The sequence below is a fragment of the Triturus cristatus genome, chromosome 1_2 (genome assembly GCF_964204655.1).
Source record: "Triturus cristatus chromosome 1_2, aTriCri1.1, whole genome shotgun sequence".
Lineage (NCBI taxonomy): Eukaryota > Metazoa > Chordata > Amphibia > Caudata > Salamandridae > Triturus > Triturus cristatus.
In genome coordinates, this window is record NC_140580.1 from 562434971 (window position 1) to 562462853 (window position 27883).

Below are 27883 nucleotides of genomic sequence, written 5' to 3' on the forward strand. Positions count from 1 at the left end.
TTCAGGGTTAGGGGACTACTCTTCCCACTACTCCAAATGCAGATCCCCTAGTCAGCCAAGCGCTGACTCACCCTGCCCTCCCTGGAGCCACACACACCTCACCAGCCCCTGTCACTCCAAAGCCAAACATGCAATCCACATCAGGCAGGCAGACACATAGCACACAGAAATGCCAAATTCTAGAAGTGAACAATGGGAATTCAAGATAAGTATCTAGAAATACCTAGTGCACTACAAATTGTCGCTATTAAGCATACACAATGTTATCAAAAATTAATAATCAAATATTATCCAATATTGGTAAATCAATAACAGTACTCAGTCCTTTGTTCATTGAATCATGCTTTAACAGACGAATCTTCAATCCATGAAAAGTGATGATTATCTGCTTTTATTCTTGATAGTCGCAGAAAATTTCTCATATAAATGAAAACCAAAAAAGTGTCGCTTATAATCAGCTTATAAAGTTCACAGTCTTCAAAAATCCCAATGCATTTCAGGCTTTAAACCTAAGCCCTTCGTCAGGGGAATCTGCAAATATATGAATAAACTTGATATAATCACCATATACAACAATGTAACGTTAAACGTTTAATGGATTCAGTAGAGAGCAGATAGAACTTGTCACCCAGTTAGTAATGTGAGCCACCATGAAAGATCCGTAAAAAAAGATGCGTGAATATTACTAAAGGCAAAAATTACATGAAATAAAAAGAAAAAGAATAACACAGTGAGGAAAAGAAAGTGTCCAACAGTGTACCTCTATCGTACCAACAACCAACTGAAAGAGTGAGACTCGTAACCATGCGTGTCTAAGCTAGCAATTAAATGGTAATCTGAGAAATTGGTCATACCTCTAAGCACTCGAGTGTGTACACTCAAAGCGCTAATGGAAACCAGCGAGAATGAATAACAATATCACTAATGCCGCGTGGTTATGGGATTACCAATCAGCGGTATAACAGCCTCTATCAAAAAACAAGCGGGGAAAGCAATACATTAGTATTAAAATAATAGGAGTGTAGACAGTTAAATGAACCAGCCGGGCAGCCGGAAGCGCGCATACCAAGAGTTAGACTTTCACTAGCCGAAAAAACAGGGAGCCGTGTTTAGTGAACACAGAACCTGCAAAATGAGAACCAAACGTAAACATAATGCTCTGGTACGCTCGAAATACGAGTAGGTTGAATGCCATGATGCTTACCATTAGACGGGGAATTCAAAGTAACACTCCTGCTGTGAAGACGCTGGCACAAGCTAGTAAGCCTGCGCATCTCGAGGTGTATAAGTGCGTGATGAGATAACGGGCATGAACATAAAGAAAGGGCTAAGCACATCATATGTAAAGCTGCCTAAGAACCGCCATTATTAAACAGGAAAACGTGCGAATAGTCAAAAGACTAAAACTAGAAATAAAAACCAAGAGACCAGAGATTAAGTAGAAAATACCCAAACAGGTATCAAACGAGATAATATGAACATAAAAAGGTGAAAAAGGTGAAAAAAAAAGAAAAAGGACTGCGTGAAACTACGTAGGATAAAGTGAAACCCAATAGAATTGAGAGGTGACATAATGCAAATCATGGTAAATGTTTACAAAGACATAAAAAAAGAAAGCCTAATCTAATACAAATACAGAAAACCTATCTCAATTATGCAACCAATGCGCAACGGAAACAATCAGAGATGTTCAAAAGAGATGCAAGTATAAAGTTCAACAATAGCATTAAAGAAAGCAAGCAAGTTCAAATTTACCATTTAACCCTTTAGGGAACAGTGTTTGCATGTACCAAATCCAATATGATTCACGCTGAGAGAGAACTTTAGACATATCTCCGTCTAAGCGCGATTCAACCATTTCCAAGACACAGAACCTGAGCTGAGCTATGGAATGATTCTTCTCAAACCAATGTTGTGCTAAAGGAGAACTCATCGTCTTAGTTCGTATTCTGCTCTTGTGCTCAGTTATTCGGGTACGAAGTACCCTCTCTGTTTTGCCCACATAATGCAAATCACAAGGACACTTTATAAGATAAATCACATGATGACTGTTACAATTTGCGTTAAAATTCAACAAGATTTTTTTACCGGTCCAGGGGTGTGATACATTGCTGCCTGTGATTACATTATTACAATGGGAGCAGTTCATACATTTCGACATGCCTTTAAAAACGGCTTTAACAATCGCTGTGGTTTGGTTAAGAATTTCCTTTAAATTACTGGATCTTTTATATGCGAATAGTGGAGGCTCAGCAAAAATACTTTTAAAGTCAGGTTCAGATTGGAGCAAATCCCATCTTTGTAAGATACTCTTTTTAACAAGATAAGAATTTGTAGAGAATTTGGAGACAAATACTTCACGTGTGGAACCAGGTGGCTTAACCTTCTTTTTCAATAGGTCATCCCGACTAACACTAAGCGATCTTTTTTCAGCCTCATTAATAACCTGTGCAGGATAACCTCTCGCTAAAAACTTAGCTTTCAAATCTTGAATGGTCTGCAAACTAGACTCAATATCAGAAGAAATCCGTCTAATCCTTAAGAACTGAGAAAAGGGCAAATGTCGTTTAAGGGACCATGGATGGAAACTGTGATATTGCAAGGCATTGTTTCGGTCAGTAGGTTTCGTATAAACCGTGGTTTCAATAATGTTACCTGACAATTTCAACAGAACATCAAGATAAGCTATGCAGTGAGACTCAATCTGATAAGTGAATTGGATCCTAGGGTTAATACCATTAAGTCCTAGGATCTGCGATTCAAGGTCGTTACGTGACCCATGCCAAATGATCAAAATGTCATCGATGAAACGTCGGTACAAAATTAACCTAGATGTCCAAAGGGGGTCAGCTAGGATATTTTCAGTTTCAAATTTGAGCATAAGGATATTTGCATAGCTGGGGGCTCCCGAAAAGCCCATCGATGTACCATTGGCTTGAAGAAAAAACTGTTTATTCCACTGAAAGTAACTATGAAATAGGCAAAAATGAAGAAGTTCAATTAAAAACACCTTATGAGCCCTAATAGGGTCATGCCTCAGTAATGCCCATTCAATGGCATCAATACCTTCATTGTGAGGGATGGAAGTGTACAATGACACAACGTCAATTGTACACAATCAAATTTCGGACAATTTAGGAACCCTCGTGTCACGTAGGACATTCAGCAAATGTGTCGTGTCTTGTAAATAAGACGGACTTGATTGTACAATCGGCTGGAGGAAAACGTCAAGATAACGGCCCAAAGGATCATGTAAAGACCCACATCCGGAGACAATGGGTCTCAACGGGGGATCAAAAACATTTTTGTGTATCTTGGGAAGCATGTAAAGTCCTGGTCTGCGAGGAAAGCGTGTGAATAAAAAGTCTCTGGTCTTGTTAGTAATCCATTTCATTTCAACAGCATGCAAAAGAATGGAGTCAAGCAAGATGGAAAAAGCAACTGTGGGATCTTCGGCTAGCGGAATATATGTGGTGGAGTCCTGAAGCATCAAAGAAACTTTTTGCTCATAATGAGTCTGATCCATTACAACTAGTGCCCCTCCCTTATCAGCTTTAGTGAAATGTAAGGTGTTATTACCTTGTAAAGATTTCAATGCCATTTTTTCACTTCTTGAAAGATTAGAGGATACCGTCTTAGAGGATGAAATTTTGACGAAATCTTGTTTCACTAGAGTTTCAAACAGGTCAATAGTTTTGTGTGATATTGGAGAGACAAAGGAGCTCTGTGGTTTAAATTCTAGGGGGCTCATTTATGAGTCCTTGCGTTACTTTTGCGCCGCCGGTGCGTCACTTTTTGTGACGCATCAGCGACGTAAAAACTGGACCTTGTTGCACCATATTTACAAAGTGACGCATCTAGGTAGATGCGTCACTTTGTAAACCCCTGCGCTACATTATACCTGCGTCAGGTATAATGTATGCAGGGTGGGCGTTCCCACGTAAGTAAGCATCGTAGAAGTGACGCAGTGAAATCTACGAGATTTCACTGCGCCACTTCTAGGGTGCAAATGCGTCAATATCTTGCGCCTGCCTCACAGCAGGCGTAAGACTGACGCAGGCCCTTTCACATGGGGCTTGCCCCATGTGAAAGGACACATTGCTGGAGTTGCGTCACTTTTGTGACACACTCCAGCAATGAGTCACTTTTGCGCCTACAGATACGTCAGAAATACTGACGTATCTGTGACTCCTTGTGACATGATGCGTCATACTGTAAATATGACGCATCATTGGAGTCGCAGGGAGGGCGCAGTGAAAAGTGACGCATCACTGTTTTCACGCAGTGATGCGTCACTTTTCATAAATGAGGCCCTAGGTATTCATCTTCCTTAACAGTGTCAGGTGTCGTAGCTACAGTGGAAAAAAAATATCACAAACGTAGCTTTCTGGTAAATTTGTATAAGGCAACCTGAGAGTCTAAACTACTACCCTGGTGTGTTGGAACAAATGAACAACCTTTGTTCAAAACAGAGATTTGTTTTTGAGTTAATGGTTTAGAGGAGATATTAAACACTAATGTTTCTTTGTGCGGCGCGTTGATCCTGTTTTTGTGAAATCTGTGACCCTACGGGTTTGACTTGTGTTACTGTTGCTTGCGTGGGAGGTTGATTTGAGGTTGGGCTTCTCTCTAAAAAAGAAACTTTAGATGTACTAGGACCAGCAGAGGCAGAATCGCTAACTAAAGATTGGAGTGTAGTAGGAGCAGGCGGTCGAGATAATTGGGTGTCAGTGACTGATGCTAAACTTTCTTCAGATGAAGTTGTGCCTTGTTTTTGCCAACTCCGTTTTTGAGCGTATACTTCCGCCCAAGAATAAACCTCGTCCAATTTGTAGTCAATTGTATCTCGGCGAAATTTTCTGATTTTTCGCTCATGAATCTCTTTCGCATAAATGTCGAGCTTAAGGTTAATTTCGTCCAGAGTGGTAGACCAAACGTCAGCTTCCATGTGAGATACTAAATTAGCCTGAAGATCTTTGATTTCGGATTCTAAGTCCACTAAAACTTGAGACAGCTCCTCGACTATTAATAAAATCAAATCAAGAGAACACTTTAAAATTGCATACCATTTTTCCATAAATTTTTTATTCATTTTAAACAACATGGGCTTGATTGCTAAACGTAGACCCCTAGGAATGCGACTGGCTTTGTGATACTGTATGAGAGTCGTAGCGTGCAGACGTTGATTGATTTCCCTCCGCATCAGGTACTCCAGTTGACGAATTTGTTGTGGGATTGGACCTGACGCAGTTCCAAAAGTCCTAACCTCTCTAATGAGTCCATAGATGTCACTCGCTTCAGAGGTATTATAGACTTTAGTTTGAGCTCTGTTTTCAGTAAGATGAAGTATATCATCAAACGACATAATGATAGAATCACAATAAACAGTTTGGTGCAAAATTAGCTGCAAAGCAGAAAAATGTACAAACAATGAAAGATGAGCAGCTGAAGTGCACTCAACGTCTCTAATTAAAACAGATTATTCAATTAGTCAATATTTTGAAAAACTCAACAAAAGTGATGTGCATTTCTAAAATAGGTAAAATAGGTAAATCTGTGCACACCATTGCGTAGCATTTATTATCACTATTCCAAACATACCAAACGAGACCACGCTGCATATCAGGAATTACCACTGAAACACTTATCAGGGAATCCCCACTGCATTTCTATGGGAGGGCAGCCTCACAGCAGTGAGAAACCAAGATAGCTGTTTGTCACTACCAGGACATGGTACACACTTAAGGTACATGTCCTACCTTTTACCTACAATTTACCCTGCCCATACGGCTAGACAGGGCCTACATTAGGGGTGACTGACATGTAGTAAAAGGGGGGCGACAGACATGGCACACACTTTAGGTGCCATGTCACAGTGGCAGTAACACTGCGCGCACAGGCCCTGCAGTGGCAGAGGCCTGAGACAGGTTTGAAAGGCTACTTTGGTGGGTGGCGCAATCAGCGCTGCAAGCCCACCAGTAGCATTTAATTTACCTGCCCTGCGTATCTGAGTTACCACTTTACCAGGGACTGACAGGTAAATTAAATATGTCAAACAGGTGTAGACCAATCTTACCATGTTTACCACAGAGAGCACATGCACTTTACACTGGACAGCAGTGCTAAAGTGCCCAGAGTGCTAAAACCACCAACACCATGTCAGAAAAAACAACTAGGAGGAAGGCAAAAAGTTCAGGGATAACCCTGCAAAAAGCGCCAAGTCCAACAGTTATAGATACGACAGCAGCAGAAATATGTGTTACTGTGTCACTTCTGATTTGTGTGATACGCAATGGAGGGCGAAACTTGTGGAGTTACATCCACGGAATTCCTCGGTGTTACATGAAATCTCAGCGAGATTCCATGGAGCGAGCCTGAATCAGCACGTCGCGCTGCTCAAGCTGATTTTTAGCAGCAGGAGCTTGTTCCGCACTGCAAAATCAGGGCGAACAGCACCAGGTGGTGCGCCAGAGGATGCTGCTTCTGTGCTGCCCCTTGAGTAGATTTTCTACTCGAGTGGCAGCTCTCTCAACGTGAATGGTCGCAACCACCGTGTTGAGAAAATCTTGCTGGGTGCCCTCCTACCGCCCGCACTGGCGCTAGGGGAGGCCAATCGTCACTCATGCTGGCGAGCCATGTGTGAGAAAAAACTCTGCCACACGGCAGTTGGCGGAGTTGGGCTGGAACTCCACGTTACAATGGTAACGTGAAGTGGCCAAAAATCTTTGAAATCTGCAGGCAGAGCGAAATGTATCATCCACCCCTATTTTTATGTGCTGTTCTATTTGACATAGCTTTTCACCATCTCTCTTTGTTTTTTCAGGTGCCAGTAATCTCGAACTGGAAGAAGTTATTACAGAACTTTCTGTCTCTTCCTCACCATCCCTTGATGCTAGTTCCATATGCGGTGCTCTATGATAGAAATGACTCCATACTTTACTTGATGGAAGACCGCCATGTTTCAGATAACAATATTGTACAGAGAGCATAGTAGTGGAATATGGAGGAAGCTTATCTGTGAGGCAGTTTATCAGTTTCCCTTGTGTCTGCTATTTGTTTAAAATAAACCTATCCCAAAATTGGTAAGTGCTTGCAGCCTGAATACTTCCATCCAGTGGTTGAGCATTGCAGTATGTAATCTGTAATGTAAGTTTTTCTGTAGTTACCTCTAGTCACAGATTGTTTTCCCTACCACCATTGTTCTTCCCTGGTTTCTCCATTCAATATATTCCAGTTAAGCACTCTCTGTGACTGTCTCATTGCTATGCTCCCCTACTGCTCATCAACACTCATGCAAGAGTGGAGAAGTGCGGCTCAATGATTAGAGTGGCAGACCCTGATGCAGAGGTCTAGCCCGGGACCAGGGTTCAATTCCCCACCTCGGCAGGTCTTGGGCTCAAAAATTCCACTGACCTGATAATTCTCGCCTTGGTGCCTATTCCAATCATGGAGTCCCACTCTGCAACTCTGGGCAATAGCTTGCTTAATCTCCACAACGGCCCCCACAACGCTAAGGATGCCTGGCCTCCACCTTGGGGGTGCCCAGGAGTGGACGCCTCACAGGGAAAAGCCAGGATGGGTTCCACAGCGGTATTCGTACAAGCACCTTGAGACCCTTGCGGGTGAGTAGTGCGCTATACAAGTATCAAATTTACATTACATTACATTTACAAGAACCTGCTTATTTTTCAGTAGCGGCTCCTCGTGGGAGGGCGGTGGGGCGGGGGGTATAAACTCCGGTTTACGGCCGAATGGAGTTAAGTAAATAAATAAAACGAATTACATTGCCCGCGTTGCACCGCTGAATTGCGTTGCAGCACGCGCAATGTAATTCGTTTTATTTACTTATTTACTTAACTCCGTTCAGCCGTAAGCCGGAGTTTACTACCCCTCACCCTGCTCTGCTCAAACTGTTTCCTCTATTCTTATGTACGGAAACAACAAAATGAATTGGTGTTGTGTAATAAGTGCATTCAGGGCTCGAGTCGAGGTACCACGCGGGTGGACGGCGTCCCCCCACTTATCTTACCGGGAGCTCGATAACTGGAACAAATGGAGCCACACATTCACTCTTTGGCCTCTCTGGGGCGAGATCGGAGCCCATTCAGAACACTGCTCACACGCTGGCTTCTCTGATGCATTCGCATCTAAGGGGTGAGCGAGGGGAGGCAATGAGTCTGATGGTTCAAGCCAACTTTCATGATGTCACTTCCGGTCGTGACGTCCGCGTCCCCCCACTTCTTTTTTAGGACTTGTGCCCTGATTGCATTTGTATATCCCCTACTACCCCTGTCGAGGTGTTGATGATCGTTACACCGGGCTTCACTCTGCTCTGGAACCCAAGTTCTGTGGTTATTGTTGGTTATTGAGATTAGTCATGTGCTCTCAAGGAGAACATGTAATGCATTTCTTTCAGTTTTTTGGTCGATTAAATTGATACGACAAGATGTGATCATTAGAGAATGCTATGTAAGCTCATGCAAATAATTCGTGAGATTAACAGACAGGCTAGAGGAGGCTAGGTGTTGTTAATTTGCAGAGGGGTGGCTTTGAAGGAGGAGCGGTTGTGGTCTATGATTTGAGGTGTGGGCATTTTGGAGATATACATTAATAGAGTAATGTACACAATCATGTGACTGCGGTTAGGCTATACTGTCAGAGAGAAGGCATGCCGTGGATGAAGTGTAGGGTCATTCAAAAGCAAACAAGGTGAGGGAACAGTCAGATGTTTTAAATCAATCTGTTTTCATGTAGGGTTTTTAGGAATATGGAGGAGGCTTTTTCAGGATAGCATGCAATCTGAGGATGTAAAACTGTAGAATGAAACAGCATTATTTGGCAGTTAGATAGTGCTATATATTAGGCACCTTTGACATTGACTAGAAACTGGCAAATGGTCTGCCTCTGCTAGGCTACCTCTAAGCCATTGCCATTGATAACAAAACAACATGTGCCAAAGAGAATGTGGTCTGCTGAAACCTCTCGAGCAAAGTTCTTTGTGTTATGTGAAAGCCAAACCTTAAAAATGCCATTACGTGTGGATGTTGTGTGCATGTGCAGTGAGTAGTAGGGCTGTGTGTGAGTCTGAGTAGTGAATGAAGCCAGCAGGATCCATGTTGCATGCCCCTGGTTTAGCATGACACAAGATGGAGGGCAAGAGTAGCATCCCAGACAATGGAAGTTTACTGGGACTGCACTGTCTCTTCTTCAAGGTGATGACATATCCAGGGCAGCTCACATTTTTATGTGTCTCTGATTGCTGCTTCAGGAAGGCTATGAGTAAAATATTAACTACCTTTAATACAATTCGAAATTCAAGCCAACCCCCTTCCATATATGAACCCACAAATAGCATAATGCTGTTGTAAACTACTGCGATATTAACTGAATTTCAAAAAGGAAGTTTGGCTTCTGTGTGTTCTTGGTGAAATTGTTGACCAGTAAATGCTGTGTACTTAAGTCAAACAATTTGTTCACTTTCTTCTGAAATATCAAATACAAATCTGTAGCGACCAGAGTGCTTAGACACCTCAGTACATAAAATAAGAAATATCTGGACTCGTGCAAGACAACAAACGCAGATAATGTCTCCACGTGCCACACACAGATTGCAATAAGGTGCTATCATCTGTATAGTTGCATACTCGTTTGTTCAGAGTTCCTACAATGAAGGCTCTTATTCAGACTACAAAGCAACAGCCACTGGGCAACAAAGCTGTCGGCTCTTGTGCTTTTTTTTTCGATAAGTGCAAACCATATGTAAATCCTGGAAGACCGCATTTTTGTAGGTCAGTAAACATTTAATTTGAACAAGAAACGAGCAATATTTACTTTGTACTTGGTAATCAATTGACATAAAAGCAATTATTGATTGTAAGGAAAATTTTAGAGCAGGCTTCAACAATGGTAGATCTGTCCCCTTGTCTCAGTTTGCTGTTGATGCCTCTAACTCAGACATATACCCAGTGGTCGGAGGTCCCAGCTCATCGATTGATCCTCTATTCTTTGTATAGTATTTTGGGTATAATTGTTTTTATTGTTTGGAATATAAGCTTCAATTAGGGAAGTAGAATGTGCCTTATCCCCCCACCCCTTATCTGGAGCTGTGAATATCTTAAAGGTGGTGCATGAATTTAAAGGGAGAGTTACTATTTTTAAGGTTTTCAATCATCGTCCTATATGTTTTTTTAAATTTTCAGTGGTGGGCGCGCCACCTGGTAGAAATATTGCTGAAAAAAGGAAGCTGTTTGGTGAGATCCTGAGCTTCGTGCGATATTGCAAATGGAACAACATATATCCTGAAATTGATGGCACCAACATGATTTCTACACCACATGTATAATGCTGTCGGCTGACAATTGTTTAGTTTCCAACAATAATTTAATAGAGAAGACTTTGTAATAATCCATTTTATAGCACTTGATCATAGTGCAATTGCCTTAGCTGACAAATGGAGGAGTGGTTTTGAATTGTGTGGGGTTGTTGGAGTTGTGAATGGAATGCATGAACACATAGTCTGGGACTGGGGTGTTGTTTTTGCACATACTGTAGATAACAGCCATGTAGTTTTCCCAGCTTATGATATTGGTGTTCGTAGAAAAGCCTGGGCAGAATGAATTTCTCCTTACACAGCATGCTGTTCAGTCTAATAACAGACACTGGAAATGCCCTGCATGATTCCACCCTTGTGGAGATATTTATTCCACATAGCTTTCGAGGGGCTCGAACAGCAGAATGAGTCAGCACAGAAAAGTGCAGCGAACCCATCATAGATCTCTTCTAGGCGCCAGACTGATCTAGAAAACGTTGCAATGCGGGTGGCTCCATCGATTCATGTCTACTCTGACACCTTAGATGTGACATTATTGCTCCATATATGATGCCGTCTGACTCAGAAGTAGCCCCCCTTTTTTCCCTGCTCTGTGGTGCAGATATAATGTGCTCTCTTCTGAAGTTTTCTTCTTTTCGCAAGGTTTTTGCAATGCTGGAGATCCTGTTTTTGGCACTTTGAGCTCCTCCTCTGTATCTCATTGTTCTGGTGTCTTCCCCCCAAGAAGAGTCTGGGTTGTGAGCCATCTCAGGTCTTCTTTGGTTTGAGCCTTCTTCTGTGCATACTCAGGTGGGCATAAGGTGTATTCTCAGATTGACCCGTAGGCAAGTGAGGGCGCCATTCATACAGATTTATTCAGGTCCTCTTTGTCAGGGCCCCCCTCACCCCTGTACATCAACCAGATTGAGAAGTGTTCCTCACACGCAACGTCATTCTCAACCTCAGGGCAGGTACCTCTTCAAAGTCGCTCCTCGACTCTGATCTTGACATCAATTATGGACTCAACTCCTGCTTAGCTGCACAGAGGCCCGGTGCCGGTTCTATTCTGGTGCTGTCCGATTCGCTACTCGCTTTTCTATCACCTGGTGTTGACCTCACTCATGTAGTGCCTTTCGTCCAGGCTGTGATAGCTAGTCTTCAGCCACCTCTTACTTCTTCTGGTGCAGTTTTGGTCACTAAAGTAATGTCAGGCCTGTTGTATGCCCCTCCTCCAGTGGTCTTTAATCCTGGTGCCAGTTGACTTCGATTGCTGGTCAGCTCAGCTCTGCCCTGGCCTTGATGTGTTGACAGACACATGTAGGCCAATTTTGGGTGAACCATGAGGAGAGCGGTTATCTTGTTCCTGCTGCCAGGGGTTAGATGGGTTTTACAGGCTCTGCATGCAGATAGTGATCAATCTTGAACCACCAGCCTCTGCTACATGGTTTGGTTTCTAAGACCTTGCTTATTTTCCTTGTTACTGCATGTGTTTCTGTTTGTGACTCTTACTTCATCTTCGACTCAAATACTTAGTTTTGTCATTCATTCATTTGGTGCTTCTGTTGTTTGGTCTTCGATGGCTAAGATACTGTTGTATGACAAGTGGTTGCTTCCTCTTTAAACAAAATCTTTATGACACAGCATGGACTCTTAAAACTATAGCATCAATAAAGGTTTGCTGTGAATTACAAAAAGAACAAAAACACATGAATTATACTGAGTTCAGGTTCCAGTAATCAGTACAATACAGCATGACCAATCCATCCACTCTCCCCCCATCATCCCTGTCATCAGAGGTAACAAATATTCGAGTCCTTACCATGAAAGTGAAGTAACTTTCCAAGTCTAACCGAAAGACCAACCAGCCTACCACTACGCAAAAAAACAAATACCCTTACACCCTAGGGACATTTGTTACTCCACTCCACTGCGATACAACCCACACAATAAAACTAGTAAACTCAGCACACCTTGCTCCCCTTGGTGGTCAGAGACAGCAGTGACTCCCTCTGCAGTAGCCATCCTAATTTAGACAGCCCACCTGGCAGTCACAAAAGGGTGCTTGCTTGCTTCCTCTTGCTCACCACGGGTCACTTTGTGGTGTTATTTTATATCTTGAAGATGTGTTTGTGTTTATATTTCCTTGCCTTCTTCTGCTTCAGGTGGTCAGTGTATGAAATATGAGTCCTATCCTTCCCTTTGGATTGCTTTCATTTTCACCTCTTGCCTGTCTGCAGGACCCGTTTGTTCTTTGGTCTTGAGCGTTACTATCTATGTGCTTTGCTCTATTTTCCTATGCATTTAGGCGTTATGGTTGTTGCTAGTGCCCAAGGATGTGAAATGGTTGGTTCCTTAGGTTAGGTGTTTGCTTTGTTTTAGTGATGCTTCTGTTCTGGACCAATCTATCTCGAGTCTATCAGGATGCACTACTACTCTGCCAGTGCCTAGTGTTAGATGATTTAGCCTAACTGCCATTGCGGTGGTCACGTTTGCTGTTTCTTTTCCATATCGGCACTATTCAAAAGATAAGAAATCTGCAAGTGGAATCCGCCACAGGAAGAAGTTAATTATCTTCATTAATTATTTTTCTTACACACACTCTGCCTACCTGCAGATTCCTCAACGACGTGCCCGCTTCCCCACTCTAAGCAGTGGTTACAGCACTGATAATAAGGTACCAAGTTGGCTTTGTGCTCTACATTCTTCTAAATTCAACAGGCTTATTTCTGTCTGTAGCTGTGTGGGGGTAAACAGGTTGAGAATTGACATCTGTTCTGGGTGGTGCCATATATCACTCAGTGATGTAACTTACGGGGTAGTTGTTGGAGTTGATTTGGAGCCATGGCGCTACTTGTCAGCACAGGAGATCTGCCACCATTTTTTCCGATCTTTTCAGTCACCTGGAGGAGAGTCATTAATGAGAACTTTATAGTTGCATACAATATCCTCCAGAAATATCATTAGCTAAGGTAAGTAACGTTTTAGAGACACATTTTAGATCTTCTTTTAATGAGGTGGGACCCAGGGAGTAAACTTACGATCAGCTCTGCTAAACTACTGTAAGATAGTGAGAGGCAGCCATGAGGAAATGACACCAGGGGATGTAAATGCGAGCCTCCTTGCTTATGCTTTGATTACATCCGGTGCTTTTGACCTCCTACAAGTTTGAACCTGTCCATTTATTTTCCTGAGCCATGGAAATTCAACCATACCCTTATTTTTCTGTTACAGGGAGTCTGCTTTGATCCCAGTGATGTGACCGGATTCTTGCCTAGCTGATTATCTCCAAGAATCTTCTCAAGTCGCCAGGATCTTTTTATCTGCTAAATAGCATAGAGGGGAGGAAATATAATTATCAAAACATAATCACCGAAATTAGATTTCATTTGAAAAGGACCACTGACTCTGAATCTAAAATTTATAAGATTTTATTACAACCAGAAATAACTGAACATACAGACACCTTAATACAATGAGCACTAATACAAATGCAAGCCTACGTAGGATTCTCATCCGACTCAAAACAAAAAGAATCACTGACTCCAAGATCATTAAGAAAGCAATGGTTAAGCCAATATCCAAATTAGGAATCATTAGTCTAAAAAGGGAAACGTTAGTCTATCCCTACTCTAACTCTAAGGTGACATCCCTACTTAACATTTCCCTTCCCAGGCAAGAGATTAAAGGTGTCAGGAGTGAAGGCTTCCTAAGAAGTACATTCACTTAGTCAGAGCTCGATCTAAGATGCTCTTTCTAGCTTTCCGTCTAAACCTCAACTGCTCAACCCACGGGGCACTGCCCCTAATACAAAACCCCCAAAAAGTAGAACACGCCCTCAGCACACCTCTTCAGCCAGGTCTTCTTCCAGTACTTTTCCTACAAACTTGTATGGCGTCCAATGACGGTTAACTTGACCTTGGGTCCCAGGCACCTTCTCCGCTGAAAGTATCATCCCCGCATTCCATCGTACTCCCCTGTTGACTTCTCGCAGCATCCTAACTCCTAAAACAAAGACCTAGTCTCACTAACAAGCTAAATGTCCTTGCACCTGCAACAGAAACATGGGAACGAAAAACATTTCACTTCTCTAGGATTTTACATCTCCCTGCAGCCCAAATCCTTTACCAAGGGAAATCATTTTCGGCCTACGATGTTAGCTATCGTAAGAAAACAAACAGGCCTTTCTCTTTTAAACGTATATGCGATCAGGCCTTTACATCATTAAACACACTACTAAATCACACTCTAAGCATTAGTTCATTATCCTCATGTACATGAATAAGCAACCTACACGTTTAACTAACATGGCACACGTTTAACCTAACACATTGCATTTCATAAACTAATCATTATACATTTACTAAATACATTCACGATAATCTGCAACGTTACTCTTCACGAGAAGCATTATTACATTTCTAATCACCTCTATAATAAACGATTACTGCAATACATTTCTATGGCACTTCTTAGTCTACTTTGATTAATATGCGGGTGCTGACTAACGGTGAATATAATGCACCCCTACAAATTTCAGAATAACATGACGCTCTATCAACAGTGGACTTTTAAACAATGAAGACCCCTGTGTCTTTAGGAAGACTGTCAAACACACGCTCAGATTACTCGTCTTTGAGGATCCGCAGGTATGTAGCCAAAATGATGTTAACTGATTACAATATCTCTATCAAAAGATACCACTAGATTAAACAGAAAGCTCATCGTCCAAGAGATGCATATTGTCATAAAAAGGTATCTTACTCTGTCTAGCTAACTCTTCAGCAATGTATGTAAGCTCTGGGCTGTAGAAAATCAGTCAAGGGAAGCTGTCATGCAAGCTCTTTCTTCCTGGACACTAGACTGGGTGAACTGTCACATGCTCCTGCTCGCCCCAAATCGGACACGGCCTGCTCAGTGCTCCAGGTGCTCACGAGGGGACAGGAACTGGCTCTGCAAATGCCAATACTAGCTTGTCATCGAGCTTCTTTTAGGATTCCCTTGTGGTGAGTAGAGGAAACGGATCCTGCTTTCAGCTGCTTATTCCTTGTGCTGCAGAGAGCACCTGTGTAACCCTTCTCTACTGGTCTTGTGCAGCATTCACCCTGTGATCACACAGCCGTGCCTCACCACCTATGGTGGAAATGTAGATGTGCGCTGTTTAATTCTTATTTCCTTTTTTTCCCTCTTCTCTTCCTCGCGGCCATGCTTGCGTTTGAAAAAAAAATCATCACATTGTAAAAACATATTTTCAACTTTTGACTCTATCACTCGTTGCCATTTCTGCTGGTTTCAATGTGAAAATAGTTTTTAAGTCCACTTCCATACCGCAGACCCTCTTCCCTCGTGGCTGTTTTGTGTAGGAAGGTCATACGACCCACGTGAGACTGATTTGTGCAAAGATAAACACTCATTAAGTACTGATGCAGAACAAGTGAATTTTACCTGCTCATGGCAGAATATTGTTAGTAAAAATATTGTCTGACTAAAATATTTTGAGAAACAGTCAGGACACAGTATTTCTGCCAGATGATTTTTAATTAGGATATGCTGGCCCCATACCCCTGCTCAATTATCCTGTGTTCTCAACTTCCAGTGGACACTAAACATGGCACATGGGCTTGCAGGGAGGGGCTTTTACACTAACTTGGATAGTTCAGTATTTCTTATGCTCAAAGCTACTGATGAAGAATGTGGGCCTGAAATCATGAGCATGTGTGTGTTAAAAGGTAATCCCAAGTGGCCAGTAGACTACTTTTTGAAAACCATATTCTTTCTGTAACCTAGGGTGAATTCTATTTTTTTTTTTTGCCAAAACAAAGTTATCTGGTTGCAATGGTGCAAAAATTAATCCTGTAATCATTCAGGTGATTGGAGAGGAGTCAACATTATCAAACATCTTCAAGGCCTTAAATTCTTCCAGAAAGCATACACGAGTAAGAGGGAAACACCAAGAGCCATACCTAAATGTCAAGGGCCATTAGGTGCCCAAGACCTTCACCCAGTGCCATATCTTAGCTCTTACTCTGCCAGCATATACATTACTGCATTTCTGGCTTTGTCACTGACTGTTTCCTCTTGTACACCTGCACTAACCTTATATACATATCTTTTATTTTTCCATTCTCTGCAATCATTGCAGTCAAACGTGATAACTGACAAAAAACCAGAAACTTTTAACTTTGGAGTGAGAAAAACCTAAACTACGCCCAGTGGGTAATTTAATAACACTTGGCATACGCTTTCCTCTTGGTTAAATACTATTTATTCATTTATATAGCATTTTTGGAATGCCGTTTTGCACCTAATTATATTACTATGCTTTACATAGAACAATGCTAAATGCCAGCATGCAATTTTGGATGAACTGCAGCATTACATATGTTAGAAAAAAAGCCAATGTTACAACATACAATTCTTAAGAAGGTTAGTTTTGTCATATTTGAAATACAGACACTGTAGAAAAACATTTGGAAAAAAGAAAGAAAATAGGCAGCCTTATAAGTTCATAGGTAGTTCAGACAAAGCAGAGTTATTAAGTTTTCAGCAATTTCCAGAGGAGAGGTAAGAGGTTCTAAACACCGGTCCCAGTGTATGAGTTCTGGATTGGATATGTTGAAGGTGAGTAGTCAGGGGCTTAGGTTGGACAGTAAGATTGGGGGTTGGGGGCTTCAGATTTTACAACCAGCATATCATGTTAAAATAAATTATATGAGAAGCATGGCATGTGGGGGGCTTAAGGGGCAGTGGAAAGGGAGGGGAGTGGGGATTGTTAGGATCACTTAAAACTCATTTTCTAAAATAGCCCACGTTTCAAGATTTTCGAGCGAGTGTGTGTGTGCACTTTCGTCTGTATGCATATGCAAAAATCCCAGGTGAAATCCTGCAGACACCTGGCCATAGCTGACTGAAAGCATCTGCACCCAACTATTTATTAGTGGATACATTTTTGGAGGGGTTGGTGGATGTAACATCCCAAATATCCCCCCAGACCCACCCCCAACGCTATGCCCCTGTGAATAGTGTCTTAAAACAGATGAGAGACTGTTGGGTTCTTTGTAGGAGAGTAAAGGGTGGGTGCCACACTAGCAATAGGTCGTTTCAGTGTAATAGAAGTGCTGAATTTCGGAATGTACAACCATAGAGTGACTTCTGATGGGTACTTTTAACCGCAGATTCCTCACCTTTAGAATGTCCTTATGCATCAAACTGGAAGATTTTTCAGTATAGCTCCTATATACCAGTAGATGGCATCATGGGGCTCCGTGCCAACTCCCCAACACCCTCAAAGTGATGACTGGAGTCTCATATTGGCACCACCCAAGCGGCCTGTTTTCAGTTCCTATCTTTCTGCGACTTCAAACGTAGATCCAGAGATAGCTCCTCACTTTCTGCTGTGCAATGTAATATGTCCCCTCCTAAAACTACAGAGTTGAATCCTTGTAGGAACTTTGACACCACAGTGGTGTGTCTCTAGTGTTTGGGGTCAGACCACAAATCCAAGTCGTGCGAGGAGTGTACATTGATGCATCCAAAGACTATCTGCGACTGCAAAGCCAAGCTGTACGTCGCCAAGCACCGAAGGAAGCAGTGAAAAGGCCTCTTCTGCTCAAAGTCAAGGACACAGAGTTGTTCCCACTCTCAGGGCTGGTTTCATGTTAGGTCATCATTGTAATCCAAGTCTTCAGGTATTTTGAAATCCCAAAAGAAACACAAGAAGTCCAAGCAGGCCTTGTACCCCTCTTGCTAAGCAGAAGTTGCAAGGATATTAAGGTGCCCCACTGTCTCGCTTCCAGTCCTCTACTGAAGATCAAATTCCACAGTTGATTTCATTGCACCCCAAATTTCTGGGTCCTGTAGTGACACCAAACCAGATTGAGGCATTTAAGGATGTTATGCGCTGCATCTCCAGGCACCCTACGTGCCTTTGGGCCCCACAGATCTGCAGAGGTCTCCAGTAGGGTTACCAGTGGATGGACCATTTATGGCGCTGACTGGGCCTCCCGTACCTGCTTCAAGTACAGCTCCAACTCCACAACTGGCACCACAATCCATGCTGGTTCAGGCTGGATTGACACTGCAGGTTCATCATGACCTTGGCTGAAGCTGTGCTGGATCCAGGAGACTGGATGGTGATATTGGACCTGCAGGGAACCTGTTTTCATATCTCCATCCTGCAGGCCCACAGGCGCTACCTGCAGTTCAAATGTGGGTCAAGAGGATTTTTTAGTTTGCCGTGCTCCCCTTTGGCCTCACCAGTGCCCCTCGGGTGTTCATGAATGGAATAGTGGTGGTCGCGGAATTCCTTCAGAGGTCGGGTGTTCTAGCCTTCGCCTATATCGATGACCGGCTGTTGAAGGCAGGCATGGCACAGTCAGCCGTGGACCACCTACTGACGACGGCGAACCTCCTCACATTTTTTAGGTCACTATAAACATGCTGTCACACCTGAATCCTTGGCAGAGTCTCCGTCTCCTCAGAGCCTTCCTGGATATGGTGCACTTTCAGGCCTTCACTCCAGAAGGAGTCAAGGGTATTTAGGATATGATCCAGATGTGTCAGCCTCAGTCCTGGGTTTCAGTGAAGATGACTTGGAGGCTTCTTGGCCTACTGGCCTCCTTTATGCTGCTTGCTGCAAGGTGGCATATGATGGCTCTGCAGTGGAATCCAAAGTCTCAGTTGGCTTAGCACCAGGGAAACCTGCCTTACTCCATCCAGGTTTCGGAGGATGCTGCAAAAGATCGTCATTGATGCCCGCTCAATCACAATTGGCAGACCCTTCTTCCTACCCCACCCACAGCTGACAGTAGTGAAACACGTATGACTGCTCTTTTGGGGTAGTTCATCTGGGAGAGTTGGAGATCAAAGAACTCTGGTCTCAGGCAGACACTTGTCTTCATACCATCCTGCTGGAGTTATGGGCCATTCCCTTGGCGTTGAAAGCCTTCCTGCTGTTCCTCAAGAGGATGCTGGTCAGGTCCGCACAGATAGCACCCCCCCCCCCTCTTCCATTACCTGCTCTATGGAATGAACGCTTTTTCAGCTAAAAAGATCCCAAAGTAGAGATCTGCACACTGGCATGAACAATCAGTTTTTGGACTCCCGACAGCGCAGATGGTGTCCTGAAAAAACAAACTGACTTCTGATAGAGATTTATAGCACCAGATCCTCACCTTTTGAATATTCCCCAAGCGTCAGACTGGATCTGGAAACTTTTCAGCAGTGCTTCTGGGCACCGGAAGCTGTTGCCTTGCTGCTGCACTGACGCTGTTCCACTCCGGAAATGACGTGCATGGCCTATATATGCACCACTCCCATGCGCTGACATCAGTTCCTTTTTTCCCTGCCTCTAGACATGAATCCGGAGTTTCTCTCATCTCTCAGAGACCTCTTTTTGTGAATTTCTTCACAAATTTCTACAGTGTGCAAGAGATTTCACCCCTAATATGACAGGGTTTAAATCCTGCAAGGACTGTTGCAAGCAGATGTCTGTGGCAGATCCTCATCAGATTTGCCTATGGTGTTTGGGGTCAGACCACGGCTCCAAGACCTGCGTAGACCGTGCAACTATGAACCCGAAGGCCATTAGGGAGCGCAAGGCGAAACCTAATGTCACCAAGCACAAGAAGATGCAGTGGCGAACCACTCGAAGTCAAAGGTCCGGTCCTCCTCCAATTCCCAGCGTCGATTGAGCTTTTCTCATGGCCGGTTTATGTTGTGCTTCAAGTCCTCAGGTAAGCACAGAAAACTTAAGAAGTCAAAGCCGAGTTTCGCTTCTTGCCTTTCCCACTCACCTGAAGAAGCTCGTGGGTGGCGCTAGTTGCCCCGGTGCCGCTCCCAGATTCAATTGACTTCGGAGCCAATTCTGCAGCTGATGCCGGCACAGCTATACTCTGTCTCTTTGCACCTCTACTGACTCCCTCTTGCAAGCCTTTGGGCCTCACAGAACCATAAGAAGCCTCCCACCTGGATTACCACCGGCAGGTTCACCCTTGGCGGAACCTGGACCCCCTGAGCCACTTCAGTCCTCTAGCACCAACACAGCCTCTGGCCCCCACGACCACACCAGGCTCAGATAGGCCAATGCCAACTACACCACCCGAAAAGGGTTCCCCTGTTGTCCTCTCTGATGCTGACTTGACACTGGTATGACTTTGACCGATATCGAAACTGAATGCGACTGAGGTTTCTCCTTACCTCAAGGCAAACAACATTCATTGCATTCCCTCTTTGATACTGACTCTGATAATGACTATGGCCAGAGGGATGAGTTCACTCGGCCCTTTGCCTGTGATAATTGGTATGAAGACTCACAAGCCTCCCCGGAAACTGCCCTCTTTTTGCCTCCTGACCCAACCACTGAAGAATCTGCCTCTTAAGCCATGGTCATGTGTATGGCGGCCGAAGTCCTTGATCTGCACCTTCCCAGTATGAGTTCAAAACGAACATCCTGACCGAAGTCCTGCAGCTCGACCAGTCTGTTTCTGAGCCTCTCCTCCCTTTGAATCAGGCTTGACAGATACCCTTCTAGGGACTTGGACTAAATCCTGTACCGGCCCTCCAGTTAACCGGCAAATTGCTAGGCTCCACAACCTGACTTTTCAATCTCAGCACCCCTCTCCAGACAGTCTTGTGGTGCAGGTTTCCACTAGACAGACCAACCCTAACAATTTCCCTAACACTCCTCCTGATATGGAATCTAAGAGTGGGGAATTTTGGAAATCGCTTGCTCTCCTCCGGCAGTTTGGCTCTGCGGCCAATCAATGCCTCCTGTTTACTCGGCGGTTATACTTACACCCTTTGGAACTCTGTGGCACAAGTTCTCCCTGGTGTTCCAGAAGACCTTCGCCCTCTTCTCTCACAGGCCATCCAGTATGGTTGTGATGTGGCCAAGTTTACGATTCATTGTGGCTTCGACATCACTGACTCTGTTGGGCATGACATAGGCAGTAGTGTCCCCATTCACCGGCATGCATGGCTATAATCCGCTGACTCAGCCCATAAATGTTTTAAAGAGAGACATTTAAAATGCTCACCCTAGCCCAGGTCTTGTCTGCCTTTTACCCTGGAGACAGGATAGTGGAGTTGGACCTGCTGGACTCCTATTTTCATATTTCTCTCTTGCCGGCCCATCAGCGCTACCTCAGTTTGTGGTGGGAGAGGAGCATTTTCAGTTTATCTGTGCTCCCCTGTGGTCTCACCAGCGTCCCTCGGTTATTCACGAAAGTGATAGCCATGGTAGCAGCGCACCTTCAGAGGTCGGGGGTGCCAGTCGTCCCTTAAATTGATGACTAGCTGTTAAAGACAGGCTCACCCCAGGCAGTCGTCATTTTGAAGTTGAAGTCACACCTGAATCCTTCACAGACAAGCCCGATTTTGGAAGAGACTGTGAAAGATTTGCAGTGGTGGCTGCTGGACTGTGATTGGGTCAGTGGCAGACCCCTCACCTTTCTCCACCCAGAGCAGCGTGTGATGCCTGATGCATTGATTCTGGGTTGGGACAGCCATCTGGGAGATGTGGAGATCAGAGGCCTCAAGTCTGCAGCGGAATACCGGCTCCATATCAACCTTTTGTAGCTAGGAGCCATCTGCTTAGCACTGGAAGCCTTCCTGCCATCCATAAGGGGGAGGCTGGTATAGGTAATCATGGACAACACCACTGCCATGTGGTACAGTAGCAATCAGGGCGGGGTGAGGTCACGGACCCTGTGCCAAATAGCCTTTTGCCTCTGGAACTGATAGTGGTGAACTATCTGGCAGGGTTGTTGAATGCCAAAGCGGAGGAGCTCATCAGTCAACACCCAGGGGATCATGAGTGGCAGCTACGTGTGGAGGTGGTGCAATGCCTCTCTCTGATTGAGGAGAACCTTGTCTTGCTCTGTTTGCCACCACAGAGAACACACAATGGCAGTACTTCTGCGAGTTGGCAAGCCTCTCTCGCTCTGAGATGCATTCCATCTCAGGTGGGAACTCCGGACTCTTGATGCCTTTCTGCCGATACTTCTCCTGCCCCGAGTTCTCAAGAAGATCAGGACAGACCTGGCCCAAGTCATCCTAGTGGCCCTCGACAGGCATGGAAAGTATGCAATCTAGAACTCCTGGGCTTGATCATCTGCCCTTCGATCAGACTCCCCCTCTGGAGGAACTACTGTCATAGCAGAACGGTTGGATTCTACACCCTAGCTTGTGCAAACTCCACCTTCATGCGTTTAGATTGAGCAATGACAGCTGAACACCTTCGACCTTCCTCTGGAGGTGGTTGATGACATCTTGGAAGCCAGGTATCCCTCAACGATTGTTGCCACAAATTTGTGGTTTGATGCAGCATTCACACAATTAACCCCCTCCTGGCTTATTTGTCCTGTTTCTTGCCTGGCAAGACCTTGCTCTGAGTACAGTTAAAGGTTATCTTTCGGCCCTCCTAGCTGTCTTCCGGTTGCCTGATCAGCCCTCTTTATATAAATCACCTATTGTGATGCCGTTTTTAAAACGGCTGCAACGTATGTTCTCCTGTCTCCGTTTGTGATACCCCAATGGGACCTTAATCCTGTCTTATATATCTGTGCTACATTCAAGCTGACAGTTGTCCTTTACGGCTTTACACCATCAAAACTGTGCTCCTGGTTGCCATCTCTTCAGTACAGCGTGTGAGTGAGCTTCAGGCTTTGTGTGTTCATGCACCGTACACCAACCTCTTCTCCATCAAGCTGGTTGTGCGTACTAGGGCATCCTTTCTGCCGTAAATTGTGACAGTGTTCCACGTCAGCCAAAACATAACTCTTCTGGCATTCTATACTCCACCCAACCCCTCGAAGGAGGAAGAGAAGCTCCATCAACTGGACCCTAAGAGAGAGCTCAACTTCTACATTGATCCCACCACAGATCACGGGGTGGACGATCAGCTCTTTGTGAGGTTCGCCGAACAAAAAAAGGCAAGTCAGTGCAGAAGCATAACCATCTCGTCTTGGATCACGCTTTGCATTAAGATCTGCTACGCACGGTGAAGAAGCAGCCTTCAGTCGGACTGTGTACCTATTCCACCAGAGCCAAAGCTGCTACAACTGCATTAGCTTGCGGAGTCCCTGTCTTTTCTAGACATCTGCTTGGCAGCTACGTGGGTGTCCTTCCATACATTCATGAAGCACTATTTCTGGATAGCCAAGTCCACGTGAAGGGCACTTTGCCAGTCTGGTGCAGGACTTTCTGGTTTGAGTCCATTCACTGCCCTCCTCCCCCTTGAGTACTGCTCTTGTATCTATTCAAAAAGTGAGGGATCTGCGACTGGAAGTCTCTATCAGAAGAACAAGTTTCTTGGTTTTGGTAATGCTCTTTCTGGTAGAGACTGTGTCTAGCTGCAGATTCCTCACCAGACTCTTCCATCTTCCCTGTTCTGTGGTTTGACGCTACCCATGAAAAGATTCCAAGTCTAGGAATCTTCACACTATCTACCAATTTTCTTTTGGAGCTCCAGGTCTTGGGGAATCCAACTGACATCAGCGCTGGAAGTGGCACCTATATAGGCCCTGCATGTCACTTACGGACGCAGAACAGCTTCAGTGCAGAGCCGTTAGGCACAACTTAATGGTGCACAGAAGCATTTCTAAAAAGTTTCTAGACGCCTGGGAAATATTCAAAAGTTTGGGATTCTGTGGCTGGATAGAGTCTCTACCCAAAAGAGTGTAACCAAAGGTAAGTAACTTGTTTGCACTTGGGTGGTGCCTATGTGTGTCTCCAGTCTTCGCTTCTGGGGTGGAGTGGAGGGGCTATGTTGAAAAATCTTCCTGATCTAGTCTGGCAGCTAGGGATTTTTTAAAGTTGAGGAATCTGTACTTAGATGGAGTATCCGCCATAAAGAGCTTTACCGAAATAAGTAACTTGTTCTTTTAAGCAATACATTTTATCTAGGTTTTTTATGAAAGTTGTGACCTCTAAGTGGAACTTTCTTCCAACTCATTTTGGAACTCTACACATATTTTTTTTGTTTGGGCATGACTATTAGTGCTACAAAATAAATAACATCATTTGGAATATTTGGGCAAGCTTTTTAATCTGTGCTGTGAAAGAGAATATAATTGCCAATTTTGTCTTATGTGAAGAAGGCCTAATGCTCTGCTTCAAGCTGCCAGTCTTCAGCTTCAAAAGAACAGTTTTCCTTAATACCCTGCTCCTTGAATATCTTTCTCAAAGCAAGCATTAGAAAAGCCAATAGGTTTCGCCTTTGGGAACTTTTAGCTTTGCCACTGTTTTTAAGCCATGCTGTACAGAATTACTGATGCTGTGCAATATGGCTAAAGAAAACAAAGTAAGAAAAAGGCGTCAAGTGGTTGCATAATTTTTTATGTGTTAACACCTACAAAAAAACCTAAGCAATTTTTATTTACAAAGCTAGATCAGTAAATAAAAAAAATAAGTAGGACAAAAGCTTGTTTTTTTAAGCATGGGCTGGGGAAGAGCACCACAGAGGGCGCAGGTGGGGGAGGAGGAGGAGCAGCACAGAGTGCACAGGTAGGGGGAGCAACACCGAGGGCCGGAGGGGACGGACATGGGTGGGACAGAAGCAATAAGTTGGGTGGAGGAGTAGCAACGGGTGAGAGAGAAGGAGGTCACGATTTTGGGGAAGCAACACATGGTTGCAGCAATGAGCCAGAGACAAGAAGGGTTGGGGCAAGCAACTAGGAGGACAGGTGTGTGGTGGAGAGGCGCCGGGTGAGAGAGCAACAAGAAGCGGTCAGGGGAGTATCACACTGGCAAGAATGAAACAGGGTGAGCGTAACATGAAGGGAACAGGGAGGAGCTCATTGGCGACAGAGAGCATCATAGAGTGCAGGTGGAGAGACGTGAATGAAGGAGACAGCCAGTCTCGTGGGGTGCTTCACCCAAAAGACAACAGTAGTGCTTGAAATGCATGCAGTAGAAGCCAGCCAATCAAATAGGATGGTAAAGAGGCAATGCACCATGAGAGCAGCAAACAAAAGAGGGACAAGCTGGGACACGAATAAGAAGCAGGCACATGAGTCATAAGAAAGCCAACCAATGGTATGAAGTGTACGAGCACCAAGCCGCTGTATGTTCTTGATAAGCCCAAAATATGATTTTACAACCAGACGGCGGGCTCCATCTAAATAGTACTGTTTATGGTTTCCCTTAGTTATGGCCACCAATACCTACAAATCTAATTTCAGAGTTTGATTAATGTCTTAGTCCCTGAAGTTAGGAATAAGGCTTACAACATTATATGGATAATCAGAAGTGTCACTAAGACTCTTTGAAGCTTATGAACTAGGGATACAAAAATATTGTACTAATACTATTCACCTTCACCATGAGTAGTTCAAACTACAATGATGGTCACACATTTGTAAAATAAGGACTCTATTTGAAAGTTTCTAAAATATTTCAAGGACTCTTCCAAACCAGAATTTTTCAGTGTTCCCTGGTCTCTCTCCTGCCTTATTTGTCAAAGTATCGGGCGAGTTGTTCATTAGCATTCTGTATTTCAGTAAGATACTCTTTTTTAGACAGGAGACAATCCTTATTCATTGAAGGCTGTGGGAGTTCACTAGAAACATTGATTTGTTTTCCTAGAAACATTGATATTTTTAAGGGGGTATGGTGAATCTCTAAATATATCTAAAGAGTTGTGTGCTACACAAATCATGTTCATTACCTAAATGTAAATCTTTTAAAGGTTTTCATGTTCACAGTCCATATAAACCTCCAAGTTTAGGCAGCCTTCTCAAATATCAGCTTTTTAATCTCTCTTAGTTCTTCAAATCCAACATCTTCTAGAGCCAAGTTTCCCTGGTCGCTGTTTCTTTTCATCCCACCATGAGTGTGGCTATGCGTCATGATGCAGTTGTAGCCACAGCAGGACTAGGAAGTTTGGTTGGCATCTTTCCGCGATATAGTGCATGTATATAACCCTTGTCCACCAGGATGTACTGGTTCAGTTCTCAAGAAAAATAGAGCAGTGCACTTGAACAAAAAGAGCTTATTCACTCCTTTTAAATTTCTTTCAATCCTTTATCTTCAAGTTTACACGAAGTTTCACAAAAAAGCAGCCAACGCGTTTCATTCGGTTCGGTAGATAGCCAAAAGAACTTCTTCAGAGCTGCAAACAAAGCAACATAAGACATATATAAGACAAACACATAATATAACTTAACTGAAGGACAAAATTAAAGATTATTCAAATGTCATAAATATGCTCAAGACAACACATTATATGACTCAGACCAACAACACCATAACATCATTGAATATTACACACATAAATACAACATTGAACAACATTAAAAAACATTCAATCTTAGAAAATCACATACAGATTAAAAATACATTAGCAATAATTTATATAAGTTCTTTTGATACATATGCCATGAATATTTATATCATTTGGATTATATCCTTAAAAAAGCCAAGAAACAAGCGATTAATGAAAGAACTGAACATCAGTAAGAGAAAGGAGAAAACCAAACAGGAAGAGGAGATGCTAGTTACGATGGAGAAAGAATATAAGAGGCCAGAGGCGGAAAATCATACTCACCTCTGTAATTCACACAAACAGACGTAATAGTCTTTAGCAATGATTAGCAAAAATATTTTTATAATTCGCCCAGATGCTATCTTCAGAACAGCATCTATAATAAAAGGTTTTACCATGCCGTTAATAGTGTCATCATGTGCCTAATAGTTGAATATTGAAGTTATAGAACCTTCACGTATTTCTGTATTATAAGACAGATCCCTGTTTTAAATTTAATCTTCAAAATCATAACCAGAATATTATCTTTCAAGAAATGTAAACTTACCAAGTCAACTAAAAAAATACCCGTAGAACGATAAAAATCAGAAGAATAGGTGCTCTCAATCCCCAGTGGGATGATCTCCGCCTACCAAAAAAACACATAATACCTACTAGAAGCAACAGGAGAATATTCACAATAATTGCAGCATATCTCATTGCATCCACTACACTACCGATTTCTGCAATCTGCTCAGAAATTTAAATAAGAAAAGAAAGAAAGCCTTTTCACTGGAGTCGTTAATTCTAGATGGACATGGTGTAAGTAATTCGAGAGTGGGATTCAAACAGCAAAATACTCCAAATAACCCCAATGTACCGGCGTTCGGTTATCAAAATTAGCTTCAAGTAGTAACTGCCCTGCTAATATATTTTTAGTTAGAAAAGCTATCGCACGCAAATGCAAAAGTTTAAACACACAAACCCACCGACAGGGTTTCAACTGCTAAACACACCAAAACGCCTCACCTTGATACGCGGTTGTTGCCTCCCAGCCAGCACCATCCGCGGGTTGAAAGACTCAGCACCATGTTGTTTCAGGGTTTAAATACCCTAAACAAGTAGCCAAGAGCAGCTACACCTGTGCCTTCTGGCTACTAGAGCGCTCCATCAGTCATGTTCGGGAAACCGGAAATCACCATTTTGGAGAGACTAAGTACCTCAAACAACGAAAACGGACTGTGTCGTATACGGCGCCATTTGTAAGTGGTAAAAGAAAGGCGAAAAATAAAGAAATATTATCGGTGGGCAATTTGATTATATATTTTATAAAT

General features: G+C 43.5%; 1 protein-coding gene across 1 annotated transcript in view; it reads left to right on the forward strand.

Moving 5' to 3' along the window:
• LOC146867630 (uncharacterized) overlaps positions 1–23310 on the forward strand; it is a 93290-nt gene extending 69980 nt beyond the window's left edge. Inside the window, 6 exon segments of the mRNA XM_085623357.1 lie at positions 6824–6959; positions 10194–10336; positions 13541–13557; positions 14868–14955; positions 15903–16035; positions 23060–23310. Coding sequence (XP_085479483.1) covers positions 6824–6959; positions 10194–10336; positions 13541–13557; positions 14868–14955; positions 15903–16035; positions 23060–23310 — 768 coding nt within the window.
• The last annotated feature ends 4573 nt before the right edge of the window (positions 23311–27883 follow it).